The sequence below is a fragment of the Rutilus rutilus genome, assembly GCF_951802725.1.
Source record: "Rutilus rutilus genome assembly, chromosome: 22".
Taxonomy (NCBI): Eukaryota; Metazoa; Chordata; class Actinopteri; order Cypriniformes; family Leuciscidae; genus Rutilus; species Rutilus rutilus.
In genome coordinates, this window is record NC_140227.1 from 28,081,248 (window position 1) to 28,102,376 (window position 21,129).

At 37.8% G+C, this 21,129-nt stretch overlaps 1 protein-coding gene across 2 annotated transcripts in view; it reads right to left on the reverse strand.

The window, feature by feature from the left end:
• The window catches only part of bsnb (bassoon (presynaptic cytomatrix protein) b), an 88,412-nt gene that overhangs the window by 57,014 nt on the left and 10,269 nt on the right, over positions 1 to 21,129 (reverse strand). For both annotated transcript variants that reach the window (XM_084395719.1, XM_084395718.1), the window contains exon 2: positions 14,333 to 14,708. In XM_084395719.1, coding sequence (XP_084251845.1) covers positions 14,333 to 14,708 — 376 coding nt within the window. The remainder of the gene's footprint in view (positions 1 to 14,332; positions 14,709 to 21,129) is intronic.

Here is a 21,129-nt window from a genome sequence, read left to right on the forward strand (position 1 = left end):
TAGAAGAGTATCATATTTATGCAAAATTGTGCCACAGGTGGAGTCAAGTAATAAACAAAAGGGCAATAAAAACTCAACACTTAAGGATGTTGACACCTCAAGCTGAAAGAAAGAAATTTGTTTAAGAACAAGTTTAGCGTGATTTCTGTGCAATGACAATTAGACATTTGTTAGCATGACTTAAAAGCAGGGTAGGTGATTTGTCCAGATACATTTCTGTTATCCTGGCTGAAAGTCTCTTCACATCCTAAAAGCAATCACTATGTTAAGTGGTCTAAATGTATTTATATGTATATATCTAGTCTGTGGAAAGCCTAAGAGCATAAAATGGTTGTCCAATCATTGTATTTGGTCTGAATGCAATGATACGATGTCCTACCTGCCTGACTGCGTATGTACTTTCATATCTCCATGCACCTGCTCACGCAGACATCTCACGTCATCAGGACGTTTCATGCTATGAGTCAGACAGACGTCAGTCACTGAGCACCGCAACCGAAACAGCAGCCGCCTGTTCCTCATGAACCAAAACAATGTGCTTACACCATAACTACGGTAATCTGGAAGAGATGATGACCTGTGACATACTCTGAGCGGTTTGTGACTCGAATTTATGCGTTTCAATTGCTACACTATCAACGCCGAAATGAATCTTCAGCAGTCAGGTGGTACAGATCAGTGCTCTTTAAGTTGTTTATGTTCATTATTATTAGCTCTGAGACGTGAGGTAGTCATGACGATTTGTTTGCTCCCTGCTGTATTCGTTCATGTGTTTTGGAGGAGACGTGGCTTTGTAGACGCTTTGAAAGGAGGGTGGGATCTTATGCTTTCAAAGCTAACTTGCTATTGTTAGCCTTTCCGAAAAATTACCTACCCTACGTTTAAGGGTCCAACATTGTCTAGTTCTATATTTTATGTTTAGTAAAAGTTATGTTGAACGTGACTTTGGATCATTGAGGGTGGTGATAACCAGCACGATGCCACAAAATAGAGATCTAGAGACAGACAAAATTGACATGGTTATTAGACTTGACATGGCTAATTTGCACACAAAAAAAAAAAAAAATAATTCATACTGTGCATACAAAGATCTTCTTTTGATTGTTGCCAAATCATGTAACCACCTAGTTAGGACTAAACTACTTTTCTGAAATTCTAAATGTATTTTTATCTCTCTTTCTCTGGATAGTAAAAAAAATAGCATCCCTCTCTGGTCAAGGTGAGTGTGTGTGACAGACACACACCTCTCTCAGGTTAAGATAAGATAACTGTCACATTGGCTCAGGTGTGATAACTGATGCCTATATCAATATCACATCAGTGCTTATGTAACATCTACTGACATCATGACAGTGTGTGTCTCATTATTGACCATACTCACACCAGGCGAACATCCGTCATCTACAGTTCATCCCCACGTTTTCAATAACTCATTGAAATCATCACAGTACTTTTCATTTTTTCAGCATGAATCCAATTAACCAAACTAATATCAACTACTGAAATATAAAGACTTAATGACTGTTCCAGAAATTATGTTTGTGAGTAAATGTTCTCGCTTGCATGAGCTTCTGGGTTATGAAAAAAAATAATGAGCAGATTTCTCATAGCCAGACCTGTCACAGGTGAATATTTTTCATTCAATTATTAACTGCAAACATTCTAGAGGGATTGAACTCGAACACAGTCATTCATAACCTTTAATTTAATAATGGTAAATATTTAAAAAGGCCTGAAAAATAATCTGTGACCTTTTGATGCCTGGCTCATCAATTTGTGAATTTATCCAGCTGTTTGGGTATTGAGTGATTATTTGCTGAGGTTTTGTAGTGTTAATGTACTTTATTTAGTCAGCAAGGGTTTGTGTGATTGTCATCCGGTCAAACTTTGAGCCTGTGTGTGTTAGTTGGTGATAATGTCTCTAGAAATGTTTGTCAATCATATTGAAGGACAGGGCAGTAGTCAGAGTCCAATTTGAGTGGCAGAGACAGAGCAGACCGTGTGTGTGTGTGTGTGTATGTGTGTGTGTGTGTGTGTGTGTGTGTATGTGTGTGTGTGTGTGTGTGTGTGTGTGTGTGTGTGTGTGTGTGTGTGTGTGTGTGTGTGTGTGTGTGTGTGTGTGTGTGTGTGTGTGTGTGTGCGTGCGTGTGTGCGTGTGTGTGTGTGTGTGTGTGTGTGTGTGTGTGTGTGTGTGTGTCATGTCTGCACTTGTCACTCAAACATACAGCAGATAAACACTCTATACCAGGGGTGGGCAACTTCGGTCCTGGAGGGCCACTGTCCTACAGAGTTTAGCTCCAACCCTGAAAAAATCACCTGCCTGTAATTTTCTAGTAATCCTGAGGACCTTGATTAGCTTGTTCAGGTGTGTTTGATTAGGGTTGAAGCTAAACTCTGTAGGACAGTGGCCCTCCAGGACCGAAGTTGCCCACCCCTGCTCTATACCCATTGGGCGATGGGTAATTACAGAAAGACAACAGGATTGGGTCACCGGTGCCAATCTACGCTCTTTTTCTAACTGTCATTTCCCACTTTCTTATGCTGTCTTGCTTCATATAATCATCATCTTTGTCTCTGTGTCCTTGGTTGTTGAATTCTGTCATTATTTACTCGCCCTCATGTCATTCCGAATCTGTTTGCTGTTATTTTTTCTGCAGAGCCCTTTTTTGTACAATAGAAGCTCTAAGTGATCCCATGTCTCAGCCTCCAAAAAAATACCATAAAAATACTATTAAAGTGATTCGAATGACCACATACAATAGCTTTGTCCTCAGAGAAGACCAATGACATTTTGATGTCAAATCTGGTGTGACATATCAAGGAGCAATTTCTGAATAACTTGATTGCGAAAAACTTTAGAGCTTCTGTGGAAGGGAAGATTATCAAAATATTACTTGACAAAACTTATATAATTACACCAGTTATATTGAATACTTTTATGGTGTTTTGGGGTCATTTTTGGAGCTTGAGAGACATGGTCACATCCAGCTGTCTTGGTATGGAAAAAAGGTTCGGAACAACATGAGAGTGAAAAAACTGACTCCACCCATTAAAGGAGAACTCCGGTCAATTTTAACATTGAGCTCATTTTTTTTTACATTTGGAGTGCTGTCAGTTCAGAGAACATCGACAAAAATCGGTGTTGCCTACACCGAGTTATCCTCTTTTTAAAATGTGCACCCTGTTGACTTCAATGGGGCAAGTTTTAAACCTGCTTTTAGCATCCTTGATGTGTCATTACAAGTGCACAGGTCATGTGAGTGATTCCTTCTGAGTGAACACGGGTGAATCTGACTGCAGTAGATGTGAAAGATATTAATAAAAATGATGTTTATTCAGCCAGCGCACATACCTGTATTTACATCCTGTTTTCGGTCGAAGTCCACAGTAGTCGATTGTCGAGTTCACGCGCGTGATCATAGGTACTAAACCTAGGCGCGTGAACTCGACAATCGATTACTGTGGACTTCGACCGAAAACAGGTTGTAAATACAGGTATGTGCGCTGGCTGAATAAACATCATTTTTTATATATTTCTTTCACATCTACTGCAGTCAGATTCACCCGCGTTCACTCCGAAGGAATCACTCACATGACCTGTGCACTTGTAATGACACATCAAGGATGTTAAGAGGCTAAAAGCAGGTTTAAAACTTGCCCCATTGAAGTCAACAGGGTGCAAATTTTAAAACGAGGATAACAAGTGGAGGCAACACCGATTTATGTCGTTGTTCTCTGTACTGACAGCACTCCAAATGTACAAAAAAATGAGCTCAATGTTAAAATTGACCGAAGTTCTCCTTTAAGACTCCGCCTATCTCAAGTCCCACCCCATTCTCCATATATGGAGTTGTGTTCCAATTGAAGCTGGGCCTATTGATTCAATCTACATGTTCTCCTGCCCTGTATAAATTCTGACTATTAGTGGACTAAATATCTGATAGCTGACATTGGCTGTCTTTTAAAACCTAGCGAGCAACCTACATAGACAGCATTTTTGGACACCATATAGGTTCATTTTAACAGGCATGACATTTAAATATTCAAAAACTAACATTCAGTGTCTACGATGCATAAAGAATGCAGTGTAGGAAGTAATCTTCCAGGAATTGAGAAACAGCCATCCCTAAGAAATATATATGCATCATACATTATGAAACAGATTTCCATAGCATCAAACAAACATCTAAGAAGATACTGATTAACATTTACACTGTTAGTCTTGCAAGTCTAACAATATACAGCATTCAACTGGGAATTGCGTAAGGACGTGCAGGACTTGTGCATATTTAAACAAGCAACTTTTCGCGTATGTGTGCTTATGCATGTGCGCAAAGATTTTATGTGATTTATGAGAGTGCTTCCACACTCACACACACTGATTTACACCCAAATGATGGTGCAGCACCCGAGGTATTGATTAGTCAGCTGGTGTGAGAGAGAGAATCCACAAGAAGCGGAGAATCTCTCAAAGACACTGAGCTGAATACTAACACTCACACACACGCCGCAGAACATACTGCACCCTTACAGTGCTCAGTTAATAATAAATATTTACTGTACACGTCTCACGATCACATTTAAAGGGAAAGTTCACATAGAAATGATATTGTTGGTTTACTGACGATTATGTCATTTCAAACTAGAGGTGTCGCAGGTGACTTTTATATGTGATCTCTTCTCACATATAAAAAACGGACTGAAATTTAGATCATTTTTCACTTGTTTAATGATAATGTTCCCGTCCAACAAGTTACCTTGAGAAATGATGTGACTAAATCACTGAGACAGTGTATCAGAGAATGAATTGTTCTTTTAAGTCAACAGGCTAATTCGATTCACAAACCCAACTGGATGATTCATTCAACTCACTGACTCAACGATCAGATCATAGCAGTTATTGAATTAACAGCTGACTAATACAAACCTTTATTTGTAAGCGTATTAAGGGTGTTATTTGTTTGCCGTGATTCCTGTGAAATATCATTGTATTAAAAAAGAACAGCATTAAGATTCTTAAAGCATCTTATTTTTTGTTTCCATTGAGGAAAGAAAGTCTTTCAGGTTTGGAACAAAATTAAGGTGAGTACAGTAAATAATTGAGTGAATTATATATATATTTGCCATTGAGATGGCTTGGGAAAAGTGTCCCAAACAACCTGAATTCACCCTATATCTTGCTGTCTTCTATCTGTGCATGCTGTCCTTAGTATATACTTAGTTTTGAAAAATAATGTTTTCTTGATTTAAACCCGGAACAGAACGCAGCTGGTGAGACAGACAGAACTAGAGGACAAAATGATATGGATATTGAGAACAGGTGAAAGGCAAACAGACAAACAGATGGAGTCACAATCAAAGAGTCTTGTAGACAAATAGAGACACACCAGCTGTAGAGGCAGTCTGTGGCATAAGAGCAGAGAGACAGATCGAGGAGGCGAACCGCTGCCTGTTTCCAGACTAAAGTGGTTGAGAGACAGACTGAATGCTGCAGTTTCCTAACAACAATCCACAGTAGCAAAGTGCAGAGCCGAAACTGGGACGAGACACATCAAAAGAGCATTCTGAGGGCCCCCAAATACTTTGAATATCTCTATAAACACCACACAAGAACACAACACAGCTTCACTCCAGTCTCCACGGGCACCAGATTCATAAACTAATTCTTCTCTCCGTGCATTAGACCAAACTGACAGCTTATCAGAGCATATGAAGCACAAATAAAGCTGATTAATGGAAATATGCTGGTGAGGAGATTTAAAGGTACAGAACCCTTTTTTTTTTTGCAGAGTACCACAGTGTACACTTGATGGGTAGCTTGTAATTGAGGTGTTTAAAGATGATTAAAAACTACATCAGTTTGCTGTAATGAATGTGACATGTTTCTGTGAGTAATAATGGTCACAATAACAAAGTAATGAGAAAACTGAACTCCATTAATGAGGAAATCAAAATGCTAAGCTATAGCTGCACTCACGTCATGTCAGAATCACCATAATTATGAGTTTGTGGCTGTAAGGTTTTTACAGCTTGGTTGGATGCGTAATTGTATGTTGGAAACATTAAATATTATGACAGTGTCAGTGTTAGGAACATATATATTATGTGGTCAAAGCAAAAGCTTTTTTTTTTGTTACATTGTTTCAATGTAATAAAATCAGTAGTGTCATAATAATATCAATAATAATAAACAAATTGTTTATTAATTTGTACATTGTTTCAGTATAATACAATCAGTAGTTTGGTTTTACTACTACTACTAATAATAAAATATTATTGTTATTATTATTATTATTATGGTTATTATAAAATCATTTATGTTAGATAATCATTTAAACAAAATAATTTATGGATTGTTCACATCGCTTCAGTATAATACAATCAATAATAATGATTATTATTGTTGTTGTTGTTATTATTATTTAAAAAAATGTATGCATTCATTTTTATAATGCTTCCATATAATATATTCAGTAGGTTGATGTTTTTAAACTTGATCATAGGTCATCAAATTTTCTGTAAACAAAATCCAAATGTACTGACGGCAGCAGGTGCAACATTAATTTATACAGTAAAAGCTGGCTCACTCACAGATTTCAAGTAATTTCAAGTTCACTTAGACTCAGACGTGACCAAACTGATTTATTATTTCTTTAATTTCTAATTTTGCCTGTCCATTGCTTGTCCATTTTCACCAGTTTAACAAGCTGCAGCATTAAAAGTTACAGATGGGTTGGTAGCTAACACATATTTCTGTTTGATACTTGCAGTCATTTAATAAGACTTAATAATAATAATAAAACAAACCATGGTTAACTGTTAGCAAAGCTAGCACAAAACAGTTGGCTAGCCACCCACGTAATGATCTCTTATTCAGTGTTACAACCATCACCATAGAAACAAATGAATTCAGAATCCAAGGACGTAAACAGCTCTGAGTAAACTCTACGAGTTGTCAACTTGTAATTATGGTAATTTACGACATGTTGTGAATGCAGAATAGACGGAATAGCCCACAATATTCCACAAGGTCCAGGTGTGACCTTCAGGTAATCAAAACGTTAGCAAAGACATCTGCGCTATGCAAAACACAAGGTGTTTTCCTATTATAAAACTCACAGAATCATATAATTTATTGGAGAAAACATCCTGTTTCTCAGAAACTATTTCTATTACAACACATTTTTTCACATGAATGCATATTTTGTTTATTAGCGCCAAAAGTGGTGCGTCAGTCTCTTTAACGCATGACAGATTCTATTGTCTCGGAGAGGCAGCGAGACACTGTGCCATTTAGAAAAAGCACAGTACTCTATTGTTTGATTAATCATGTTTGCGTGGTGAGCGATGCATTCTTACTCAGCCCTCAGAGACCGGCAGCCATTTCACACATCAGTTCAATATCAACTCAAGCCCTTCTGATCCAATTTTACCATGTGCTGTTTGATATGACCGTGCTAAAAGGGGAAATAAAAGGATAGCCAAAGGTGATTAAAATATTCAACCGAGATTTATCTTATCATATGTCCACAGATAACACGTTAACACATTTAGTTCCTTTAAGTGAATTTGTGCGAATGACACTCATAGTGTAAATTTATGCACAAGGCTCTTAAAGGTGCAGTAAGCGATTTCTGAGAAACACTGTTGACATTTGAAATCAACCCAAACAAACAGCTCCTCCCTTCATTGCTCCGCCCCCAAAATGCAAGATGGGATGTCTCTTTATCATAGCTGAGGTGAAGCAAAATAATGCTAAGTGGAAAATAAAGCGAAGATGATGAACAAATCGACAAGGAAGAACAAAAAATGTACATACACAAGAGTATATACAAGCAAGAGTTGGTTGTTAGTCACCAGCAGCCCACCAGCTCCAGACAATGACACTCAACACTGTCCTGTTACTAGAGCTAATATTACAACAACAGCATATCTTGGTGCTGTGAAACAGCAAAACCAGTATTACTCATGTATGGAGCAGAAACAATGCAACCTAGGTGTCTCTACAGCGCAGGAACGCTTTTCTAATATTAATGTGGATCCTAAAGCTCTTGCCTGATCATAGCCCTTCTTTTTCCAGGGATATTCCTCTGACCTTTTCTCTTTTGTATTGTCTGTTGGCCATCTCTCTTTCTAGTCTTTCTTCAAATCTCCATCTTGCTCACTCTCTCTCTTCCCCCATCATGAGTGGACACGCCCCCTACTTCTGATTGGTTACAAGTGTGATGTGGTGCTCAGCCCGATCTACTTTCAACAGTGTTTTTCAGAAATTGGTTGCTGCACCTTTAACTCATCTCGCTCGCACAAAAAAAACGAAAACAACATTCTATATTTCTCAAACGGCATCAAAAGTACCCAACTGCTCATGCAAAACTCACAACTTTGATGCTAGAGTCAAGTGTTCTACTGTATAGTTAAATAAATATATTCTCAGAAACTGTTTGTTAATGTTACATTTAAATAATATATTTCCAATAAAAAAAAAAAAATCTGACAATAAAAGCATCATAAACTGTGCAACTTCACCTCAAATCACAAACACTACTAAATATCCATGATTTCTTTTTGGACACCTAGGGCCAGATTTACTGAACAGGGCAAATTAGCGTGAAAGCGCAATTCCAAAAAAACGCTAGCCTGGATGCCAGCCGAACTTAGCCCCGCCCACAACATTTGAGGTCGGGAAGTTTGGTCTGGACTTGATCCGTTGTGGAGCAGCTATGCTCGAACCAGAGCTGTTTGGACCAATCAGATTGTGAGGGCGGGCTTTATACGATGATGGACAGATGATCATCAGTAACGTAATCATCCACGTCACCAAAGAGCGCTTGGGTTGAATTCGTTTACAACAAAGATGACTGCCGCAGGAGAATTGAGATGTGTAGATTCCACCATCGCGTCTGTTATAGAAGATATCGACAGCGCATTCATTTTAAAGGAGAAACAGAGAACCACGATCAAGGCATTTGTCGATCAAAAAGATGAATGAAGAACATACGTCACTTACGCCGTTGCTCTGATTGGTTGTAGGTCTATCCAATTGAGTGCAGAGGCATTTTCTTTCCTGGTTCGGTTGAAACACGCCCCATAATCACAGCCCAATGGAGCAGTATCAGACTCACATTCTGACTAGAATCTGAGTATGACGACGTCAGGCTATAAAACCGGCAATGGGAGTGTAAAGTTTCTTTAATGACCATCGCAATCTACCAAGAGCACCGCAAATTAGCGTCTGGTTTAAGACATGCTTTTTTTGTGTGGTAAATAATGGCGCAATCCTTAGTAAATCACCTTGCATGATTCATTTAAATACTCTCCTTCCATAAATTTTGCGTCTGATGGTAAACTCCCACAAATGCATATGCAATAAGGTCAGCCGCAAAAACGACCCTGTCCATGCCTTTTCAGCGCTCGTTTTTTACTGCGTCTCTTTAGAAAGTCCTGACAGTAGTTTTTAACGCCAAAAGAGGGTTTGCGCTGACACAAGCTGTTAGTAAATCTGACCTCTAAATGTCTAATATAACAATGTCAGAAAATTATAAAAAAAACATCATTCATGCACTTGAAAATACATACGGTGTGTATATTTAGCATTACATATGGTAAGCAAATAACACACAAATGCTGCCTGCATGGGCAGATTTGTGTAATGGTGGAAAAATAGCATGAAATCTCTAGGGTCGTGGCAGTGTGTGTGTGCATGTATTCTTTGTGTTTGTGCTGGGATGTGTGTGTTGTAGCCCAGATGGCCCTACACTCAGTTTCCGCTGTCAGTCTCATGACGGATCCACTAGATAGCGTGAAAACCACAAGACAGGAGACATTCAGAGCCAGCATGCAAAACCGATCTATTAACTTTCACGTTCCCGTTAAGTCACAGATTTCCTCACGTACTTCCGAAGAACTCGTGGAGTGAGAATAATTCATGATGTTCATATTCTACCATCATTACCCCAGAGCTTTCAGAGCGAACAGTGTTTATGAGCCAAACAGGCACAACTATTTTTAGCTTAAAGTCGGCATGAAATGGAAGTGGTGATTTATCTTCCCTATTGTGAAGTATATCAGAGCGAAACGGCTTCTCAAACAAGAAAAAATGTAGGGCGGGACTTGATTTTGTCAGGGGAATTGATTGAATGGTTGTGATTTGCTATTGGTGGATCTCATGTGAGTGACAGGTTGCCCCGCCCTCACGCCAGTGAACACATCATCAGAGAAGAGATGAGATGTCACTGCAAGGGAGAGGAAGTTATTTTGATTAAAGATTACGAGGAAATATGAATTTAAAAAAAAAAAGATGTGTACAGAGAAACCATTTATAATAAATACTGCAATAAAAAAAAATCTCAATATTGATTCCATGCTGCCTGATCAATTTATACCCTCTCGTTTTCTGCATTTCTACACCATCATTGCTCTCTCCGTCCCATTCTCGCCTCTGATCCTCCACACTCTCTGGCATCATTGTAGAGACACAGCAGGATCTATAAATAGAGGATCAGCCAATGGCAGAGTGGGAACGCCTCCTGTATGCTGGTGGGTGACTACTGGAGTGTGTCAGCGCCACTTTCTCTTTCCTTCTATCATTCCATCCCCCTTCCCCACTCTGCTATTTCTCTGTCCGTATATCCCTGGTTCCCGCATCCCACTCAGTGTTGTCACCATCATGTCATGCCTCTCTCTCTCTCTCTCTCTCTCTCCAGGTGTCTGTTGCATAGAGATCAGATCGCCCCTCATTTTCCTCTTCACCAGCTGTTCTTGCTTCTTGTCTCATGTTCTCTATGCTTTGTTCACCAAGAGACATTTAGAGTTCAACTTTAACATGATATCTTTACACTTCACTAGTGCAACACCTGGGACAAAACATCAGTACCGGAACATTCTGACAAACACAAAATATAGTAACAACTCGATATTTCCTACATACAGTCAGCTTCTTTCCTTCTAAGCCTCATCCTAACTGAATTCCTCAATTAATAACGCTCTATATATGCATCATACAAACGGCATGTGAAGTGCAGAGGAAACTCAGCGTACAAGGGTAGTACAGAGATTGATGTTGAAATGTTGCTAATCTAAGAAAGCAAATTTTGAACAAGCATACAAATATTTCGCATACATTTGGGTATTGGGTCAAATCAATATTGCACTATTTTTAATTGATATTATTCAGTGTTAAATGAAGATAAATTACTAGATAAATGTGCTATTAATCCTTAGATAATTTCCTCAGTCTGAACGCTTCTGTCTAGATGTTTGCCATATGGCTATACAGCTGATTCAATAGCCTGTTTGTTTTGCCAAACAACTGACAGGACTGTCAATTCCACATCACGTAGAATGCACCTTATTCCTAACACGTTCTTCCTCATCTTCTCTTTCGAAAGCAAAGTGATCAGAAAAGCTAGTTTGTCACTTCAACCAGTACATCGCCCACCCCTACTCTAGATACAACTGATTTAGAGTATCACGATGTATCCTGTTTCACTGAAATGTATGCTAATGCTTAGTTCATGCTTGATGCATACAAATTATAATTCAAACAAATCTGAATACAGCCCAATATTGCTGTATTTCTATTTTGCAGAGATCTCTAGTAATTCAAACCATTTGCTCATAAAACATCTGCTCTTGAACCCTGAAATTACACACCAGATGACATACTTCCCATCATTTTGTCACATGTAGCTGAACTGACAGCAGGGCTGTTAAAAACGCTGAGTTAGTGCTGTATGCTATGTGCTGTAACGTCAATATAAATCAACACAGTCTCAGAACCGCTTTGTAGTGTCCACTGTTTCACTGCGGCACAGCAGGGCCCAAAAGCTTCCCCAATTGAATTTCTAAGATGAAGCCTTCTGTGGAAAATGTGAAGATATGATAGTCAAAAGCTGAAACATGATACAGATTTATCAATTGTCTGATTATAATGCCTGAATGTTATTATTATGTATCATTTAGTAGAAACATTTTAGGTTTTTGAAAAACTTTCATTTATTAAATGCCATATTTTTAACACTTTATTAAGTCCACTTATAGCATAAGTCAAGTCACAATTTTCCACATCCCACACTTTCCGCGACGTACACTAACTTTTAAAAGTTTAGGGTCTGTAATTTTTTTTAAAGAAATGTATAAATGTATTCAGAAATGACTCAAATTGATCAATAGTTACAGTGAAAACACTGACATTGTTACAAAAAAAAAAAATACATTTCAAATAAATGCTGCTTTTGAACTTTCTATTCATAACAGGATCCTGAAAAAAAGCATCATGTTTTCCACAAAAATAATAGGAAGCGTAACTGTTTTTATCATGGACAATAATAAGAAATGTTTCTTGAGCAGCAAATCAGCATATTAGAATGATTTCTGAAGGATCACGTGACAATAGATTTGCATCACAGAAACAAATAACATTTTAAAATGTTAAAATAGATAATAGTTACTTTAAATTGTAATAATATTTCACAATATTACTTAACTTATTATTTCTAAACAAATAAATGCAGCCCTAGTGAGCATAAGAGACCACAACCTTTTGAATGGTAGTGTGTGTTAGCCATCTTGATGGTCTGAATTAAGACCATCCCTTCAACCACACGATCTTTCTCCAAACAGCAACCTTCAAAGACACATCAGCCAACCCTAGCATGCAAAATTACCAACAGAGAGGCTCTTTTCTGATTGGCTAATGCGCATAGGCTGCATTCACATCTTTTTTTTTACCACGTAAAGAGCCGAGAGCTGTCATGGAAACAAATGTCATGTGTGATTTCAGGACAGCTATTTCAGTGAAATCTGCCAGGTAGTAGAGGCATTTTAATAAGTGGTATTCCAAAAATATAAATGCTTACAGCAGCTTTTACAGCAGGCTGTTTTTGGTTTATTACCTTTAAACTAGGGCTGTCAAATCGATTATTCGCAATTAATCACACCTAACCAAAAAGTTTGCGTTTGTATAATATATGTGTGTACATATATATGTGTGTGTGTGTGTGTGTTATATTATATAAACCCAAACTTTTATGTTAGATGTGAGCTTTCTATAGAGAACATTTACACGACACAGCTTTTTGGTATATGTAATTCTATGTCTGAACTGTTCTTCAACCCTTCTAAAATTTCCCTCGGCTACTGACTAGGGGACTGATTTGCATTTCCCGTCTTGATGGCTTTGCTGGAGTTCAGAGCCAAGAGACCAGATGCCTGAAAAATCACTTTAGAGCCCCTTCCACGCTGATCCTTCTGCGACCATGAGCTGTCAACATCCCCTCCTCTCCGTCCTCCTGTCCATTGTCTAACTCACACTTGCAGGATTTTAAAGCACCACCAGCCATTTGCAACTTCGAGCAACATCCTCGAACATGCTGAAACAATCTCACCCTCACACGCTCAGCCGCGCGCCCTCTCGCTTTCCCACACACGCATCTCTGAACATTGGCTCGGTCTTTCCAATGCATCCTACACGCAGAAACAGAGCAAACACACGCACACATTCCCATACGCCCCGGAGGACTCTCTTCTGAGCAGTTCCAGGTTGAGTGCAGTGTGTGTCCTGGGTTCGTGCCAGACGGAGGCTGAGACCAAGCGTAGGATTCATTACCCAGAGCTTTTTGTTTAACACATCTCTCTCTCTCCTCCAAAAATCTATCGTTAACAGTAAAACTCTAATCGAAAATAATCATTTGGACTGCAATGTTTTTTTTTCGCCATGTTATATCACACAGTTGCTTTCTGATGGCGAGTATTCAAGCTCAGACTAGTCTGTAATAGTTCTCTCGGGGGACTTATGATACACCCTTCAGAAGTTTGGGGTCAGTTATATTTTTAATGCTTTTGAAAAGAAGTCTCTCGTGCTCACCAAGATGAATGTGATCAAATTCACATTAAAACTAAGACAATTCAGCATCATTCCTCCAATCTTCAGTGTCACATGATCCTTCAGAAATCATTATATTATGCTGATTTGCTGCTCAAAAAACATTTCTGATTAATAGCAATGTTGAAAACAGTTGGGCTGCTTAATGTTTTTGTGGAAATCATGATATCTTATTTGAAATAGTAATCTTTTGTAACGTTATAAATGTTTTACTGTCACTTTTGATAAGTTTTATTGAAGCTTGTTCCTGCCACAGAAATTAAAAAAGGTAATTGCAACTTGTGACTTTTTAATCAAACAACAAGACTTTATAACTCACAATTCTGAGTTTTTCAGAATTGTGAGATAAATGGTCAAAATTACTTTTATTTTTTTTATTTCGTGGCAGAAACAAGCTTTCATAATGCATCCATACAGAAGGAAAAAAAATACATGCATTGGGCTGCTTACCTCAGTGAGGTGAGGGTTGGGGTTGAATCCGCATTGGTTGCACACCATGGAGTGGCACTGTGTGCATTTATTGCAGTTTGGCTGGCCGTCTGTGGTGCCCGTCAGATCTGCACTCTTGCACACCGGACACAGCTTGCTGCTGGGCATGGGTGCGATCTGGGGCAAAGAATAGGGCGAGGAGGGAGCGCTGCCCCCGGGCGAGACAGGGTGCCCGCCTTTACTGCTCCCCACGTCCACCTGGAGGTTCTTCCGTGCAGCTTGACCCTGACCGGGGCCCTGAGGCTGTGTCTGGGCTCCAGGACCGGGTCCTGTACCTGGCGGACCCCCAGGTTTAGGTCCCATGCTCGGGTCTGTCTGATTTGGTTTGCCTTGGATACTGTAGGACAAAAAAAAAAAAAAACATTGGTGTGTGAATTAAAGCAGGGGGGTGTGGCATATGTTTGAAATCAACGATAGCTGAACACTTTGTTGAATCCATCTGCCCAGGGGATTCACAGGAGGAGATTTAAAGAGCTTTGTGCCGCAGCTTCCCGAGCAGTTTGAATGAAAATAGAAAGATAAATCAATACAGCAGGGCAAAATCTGGGGGACGAACGCAAACGGATTGACAAGGACTTTCAATGATTCTCCAAAAGAATATGAAAACGTTATTTGGGGTGACAAAAAGGTTTCCTCTTTAGCTAAGCATATTTACTTGTCTGAAGTGGTCATTCTTGAACTTTCACATAGAACAGAAGCCGCTTAGTGGCAAAGTTTCAAAATGACAGATTTGAGGTTAATAAAAAAAAAAAAGATTATGGTTATGAATTATCATTAGTGGTGCCCATTAAGGCAAGCATCACTGCTATTGCTCATACTTATGGTTAGAGATTTTCAAAGCAACCTGTAATAACAATAAAATCAATATGTACTGTAATTATTGTTATTATTATCGTTATTATAATAACACAATATAATAGCACAATATATATAATATAATATATAATAACACAATATAATAAACAACTATTATTATATTATTAACAATATAATATAATAATGCATGTTGTGTCCGTTTACCACCACTGATGTGTGAGGTGATGAATGTTTATATGTGAATAAAAACCTGAATTCAATCTGTTCATCATATAAAGTGATCTTTATAGTAGTGAAAGGTCTCTTCAGAAAATTTGGACTAAACCACTCAATTCATATGGATTCGTTTTTTTTGAAGCGTCAAATAAGTAGTTGTGTAGCTGTCAATGGAGGGACAGAAAGCTCTTAGATTTCTTCAAAAAGATCTTCATTTGTGTTCCGAAGATGAACGAAAGTCTTAAAGGGTTAGTTCACCCAAAAATGAAAATTCTGTCAGTAATTACTCCCCCTCATGTTGTTCCAACCCCGTAAGACCTTCGTTCATCTTCGGAACACAAATTAAGATATTTTTGATTAAATCTGAGAGCTGGCTCACTCCTCCATAGGCTTCTAAGACACTATAACTTGCTGGCCCAGAAAATGTATTAAAGACATCGTTAATATAGTCCAAGTGACTCCAGTGGCTCAGTCTTAAGTTTATAAAGCGACGAGAATACTTTTTGTGCGCAAAAACAAACAAAAATAACGACTTTATTCCACTTTTCATTTCACCTACGTGGTGACGTGCAACACAGACGCGCTACGCAGATTTACTACGTGAAAAGACTCGAGGCCCAGAGAGAAGGAAATGAAAAGTACGCTTTTTCATACAAAAAGTATTCTCGTCGCTTTATAAACTTAAGATTGAGCCACTGGAGTCACTTGGACTATATTAACGATGTCTTTAATACATTTTCTGGGCCAGCAAGTTATAGTGGCTTAGAAGCCTATGGAGGAGTGAGCCAGCTCTCAGATTTCATCAAAAATATCTTAATTTGTGTTCCGAAGATGAACGAAGGTCTTACGGGGTTGGAACAACATGAGGGTGAGTAATTACTGACAGAATTTTCATTTTTGGGTGAACTAACCCTTTAAGGATTCTGAATGACATGAAGGTGGGCGAGTAATTTAAGACAAATTTCATTTTTGGGTGAACTATCCTTTTAAAATAATCTGTATTGGTATTGAATTGGTTTTTATTGTGAAATATCAGATACAGACACAGAAAGTTCAAGATGGCTCTGCATAAGAGAACGTCTGTGGCAAAATTTGGAAAAAGCCAGCAAAATAGTTGGATGACAGATGCAGAAATCGACCATGAAGGAGAACTCACAGGTGATTGAATGCTTTATTCAAAGAAATCCTTTCAATGGAACCATTTTAATGGAACTGCTGTTTACTTCAAACACACACACACACACTCCAGCACAAGAATCTTAAAAATCTGCCAGTGGCCGTTTTATCAGTTCGTCGCCGCACTACATCATGCTGTAAGTTTGTTTGTGAGCGATTTTCTGTTGACACTTTTGGAGAAGCCGGAAAGAATAAGAGCTGTGGACGTACTTAAGCATTTAATCAATATCCTCTAATGAGCTATTTAATGTCGTTTCACTCAAAATAACTGTCAATGGTGATCAATAACCATTATGGAAATCCCAGAGCTGACATAACTGAACCTATAATTCCGAAGCCTTTAGAAAACAACATTATTACCCAAGAAAGAGATGCTGAATGTGTGTCCTGTTTAAAGATGAACTGCTTTAGTATGAATGTGAGTCATGGAGTGTGTCATAAAGAAACTTTTGATCATTGCATAACTGTTTTTGTCTACTTGTATGTTTTATTCATGATCAAATTTACATGTGAATGAGGTATTGTGGTTTGTTTTACCGAGCTTACTTAATATCCACATTTCCGTTCAATTACATACGAGTCCTATGCGTTCTCACATTTACAGCTGCTTGCTTTCTAACTATCACTTAAGCTTTTGTTGAACCCTTTCTTGGCCTCTTTTTCAGTTTTTTTTTTGTCCGTAAGTTGCCTATAAAGGCATGAGAGGGTTAGTGCAGACTTTCTGCTACTCTGAGGTCGTTTATCACATGTCAACAGCAGTAATGATTTTCTCTTCTTCTTTCTTCCACAGGCTGGTGCTGGGATTAGTGAGCAATTAGAATGGATTCTCAGCTTTCTCTATGGTCATAACAACGTCTCCGGAGAGCCCGGCTAACACACCAGCGCACGGGTACACACAGAGAGCCTCGAATGTACACACAAGACACTTCAAAAGCTTACACTTCCTCTGTCAGATTCTGAGAAACGAGAAAAGCGTGTGAGAACTAAAATAGCAGGTTTCACAGTAACAGTGAGTCAGGCTGAGAAGTGTGTGTGTGTGTGTGTGTGTGTGTGTGTGTCTTGCTCTGTTGTCTGTCCAGGAATATTTCCAGCACCTGGTCCCTCATTATATGCTGCCCTAAAACTTCAAGTGAAACTTCAACGGCAGAAAATCAGGCCGTCTTTCCCATCCTGCTTCATCTAAAGCCATTATTACCCAGGTCTGAATCAACCGAGACACGCCAAAGAGGGAGAAAAGCTCATTATTTCAGTGTCAGCTTTGTATTCTGCAAAGAAATTTAATCTCAGTCCAACTAGGGATCCAAAGTTCCTTCCCAACATTCAATTTAGACACTATATTGACTTCGAAACAGTTCGACTCAGAGGGAAAGGCTTACAGGTACTATTTCCAATGGTACATTAATGATCTTTCAGCCTATTTCAAGGTAAAGGGCATCAATTTTAAACGTTAAAAGTCTTTCTCAACCCCAGGTCAAAATGTTGTGAAAAACAAATGTCAACTCCACCCTTACATTTCCCACTGCGTGACTCAGTGCCAATTGCTAACACTTGACTAGCTTTGTTTCAGTCATTGCAGATCAAGCCTTGAGCCATTTAAAAAATGTAGAAAGCTAAATTATAAATTAGGGCTGGAACGATACATCGATGTAATCGATTACAAAAATATGTTGATTTTGAATGCGAGAATAAATGGGATGTTTGTTTTTGACAAAATTACTATTATTATTATTATTATTATTTTACTTCAATGGAATGGTACAAAACTTGGTAAAGGTTTTGGTACTTGCTGTGTGAAAATCATGAACATGATTTGAAAAGGTTAAATTGTCCTAAAAAAGAAGTAGTCAAACTTGTGTTGTTCGCAGTCAAAAATTACCGCATTGGAAATTAATGAGAGATGAATTTCATCTATTGGAAACGTTTGGTACTGCGCACAATTTCTTACTGAAAGCTAATTTTTTGAGATATCAACCTCAAATTTGGAAAACAGCTAGTTTAGATTTATGACTTTGATTTTCTCAGTTTTAGAAAATATATATTTCATATAAAAATTGAAAATGGTATTTTTGTGCATTTTTCCTAACAATAAATGTAAAATTCTTCTTTTTTTCAAGTTCACTTTTTTCACTTCAGCAATATTCTGTCATGTCTTGTCTTTAAAAAGACACCAAACTGAAGTCTGTGCTCCAAAGCATTCAAGATTTATTTCATTTTCAGGCCTATGCTCAAAAAGTTAATAAATGAATTATAACTACAGCATAAATATAATTTAGAACCATTAAATCCCCTAAAAATACAAAATATAAAATAAAAATACATTATTGAACTAAAATATACTATAATCATTTCATTGAATTAATAAAACATTCTGTCATTTTTGGGCGACACGCCAACAGTACCAGAGGGTTAAAAATAATTATTTAATTTCATTTTCATGTTTAATACACCAACCATTCATGATGTGGCACAACAATTTTATACAAACCACAGACCATATTTAAATACTTATTTGGGGGGGGGGGACACTTCTTGTTTTCAGTCCATATCAATACGTTATTGCTTGCCATTCACGTCCAAAATAGTCTTTAAGGGGAGACCAGTCATTTACAAAAGTATCCAGAGTTCCATCCAGTACATTATGCCGTCTTTCGTATGGTAACAATGACAAGAGTTTTTCACGCCAAAGAGTTAAAGTAGGAGAGTGTTCTTTAATCCAAACATGAAGTATGGAAAGGCGAGCAGCATACAACATTATGGATATTGTTTTTGTTTCCGGCACACAATTGTTTACACCAAGGATACACAATCTGGGATCCAGTGGCACTTTAATCCCAAAAGATTTGTCAATTTCCTGAACAACCGAAGACCAGAATGATGCAATTAAAGGACAGGTCCATATTAAGTGGAAATAAGTTCCTGTAACCCTTTTACACTTCAAACTAAATTTTGTTCATGTGTCATATTTACTTCGAGTTAAAGGAGTCACATGCAGCTTGTTAATGATTTTATATTGTACTTCATTTGATTTGTTTGATTTAGTAATTTGTCTTGCATGATCTAATACTTGTCTTCATATCTGGTCTTCCAGTGTAACACCAAAGTCAAGTTCCCAACTTTGTTTAATATTTATTAAACCTTTATTATTTGGTGTAACTTGGTCATAAATATATGTCATTGTTTTACTTTTCAATGCAGCTGCCTTTAATAAAATGCTATCAAGCACAGATTTGTTTTCCCACCTTGTTTATAGTATTCAATAGAACTAAGGTAGCTTCTCATTTGTAAGTATCGAAAGAAGTGGGCTTGAGAAATATTAAACTCATACTGTAATTGTTGAAAAGACTTAAGCGCATTGTCTGCATAAACATCTAATATTCTTGTGATACCAGCTTCTCTCCACTCATAAAAACCATCATCGATACAGGTATGTCTAAAATCTGGATTATTAGCAATGGGAGCCAACAATGAATATTTGTCAAGCCCAAAATATTTACGATTTACGATCTGCGGAATGTTTAATTGTAATATTGAATTGTGTCGCTTAAAAATCGGACATGAATTGACCTGAAAGCACTAGTTTTAATGGTAAGTAGTTTTCAATTTGCTATTATTTATGGACTGCATATTGATTTACCGTTTCATATTAGGTAAAATGAAGTCCAAATATAGGCAAAATAGCCTATATATTGCCTCTGAGAAACTCTCTGCATGTCCCTGAGAAAAGCAAATGCATGCACTGTAATATATATATGGGACAACTGTTGGCATGCAGGTTATTTGTTTTAGGAAGAATTTGATGAAAAATGTTTGTGGTCATATTGAGATTTCTGACTTCAGACTGCATACTGCAGGTATCTCGGCAAATCAGGGCACAGTTTGAGACATTCTTGAGATCTTTTCTGAAACTATACCAGGAGACCTGTGAGGCCTTTTCTCAAGAGTAAAATATGAGAAGCCTATTTAAAGTTCATTTAATTTCACTGAAGTCTAGAATAATCACTGTGACAGTAGTTTTAAATAACATACAACATATACAAATGCTTTAGGATATATTCTCTGTGGCAGAAATAAACTCACTGACAAATTCATCACACTTTTCATCGCATGGCTGATAGATTTCTGCTGAGGGCATTTCATAATATCTTTATTAAAATAAGAAGAACTATGCACCCAATGCACTCTGAGATATTGCTCATATCAATATGCATTGAATTTATCCTTACTGAAATCCTGAAGCCTGGGCAGGGGAGAGAAAGCTTCAATAGGGAGTGAATTAACAGTAAAGAGAACAGTTAGAGGGTAAACGCACTCGATGCTAAATCAAGCTTCCTGTAATGTCCATGCTCAAAAGTCAGAACAATGACAGGACAGCTAAATAATATTTTAAAAGGTCTAATTCCTCACAACCTGAATATTAAAGAGCTCGTATTATGGCCTTTTCTTGATTTTGTTTTTGGGTTCTACTAGAAAAGGTTTTCATGCTTGAATGTTCAATAAACACATTATTTTTTACATATTAGACATTGTTGCAGCACCTCTCTTTCCAATCT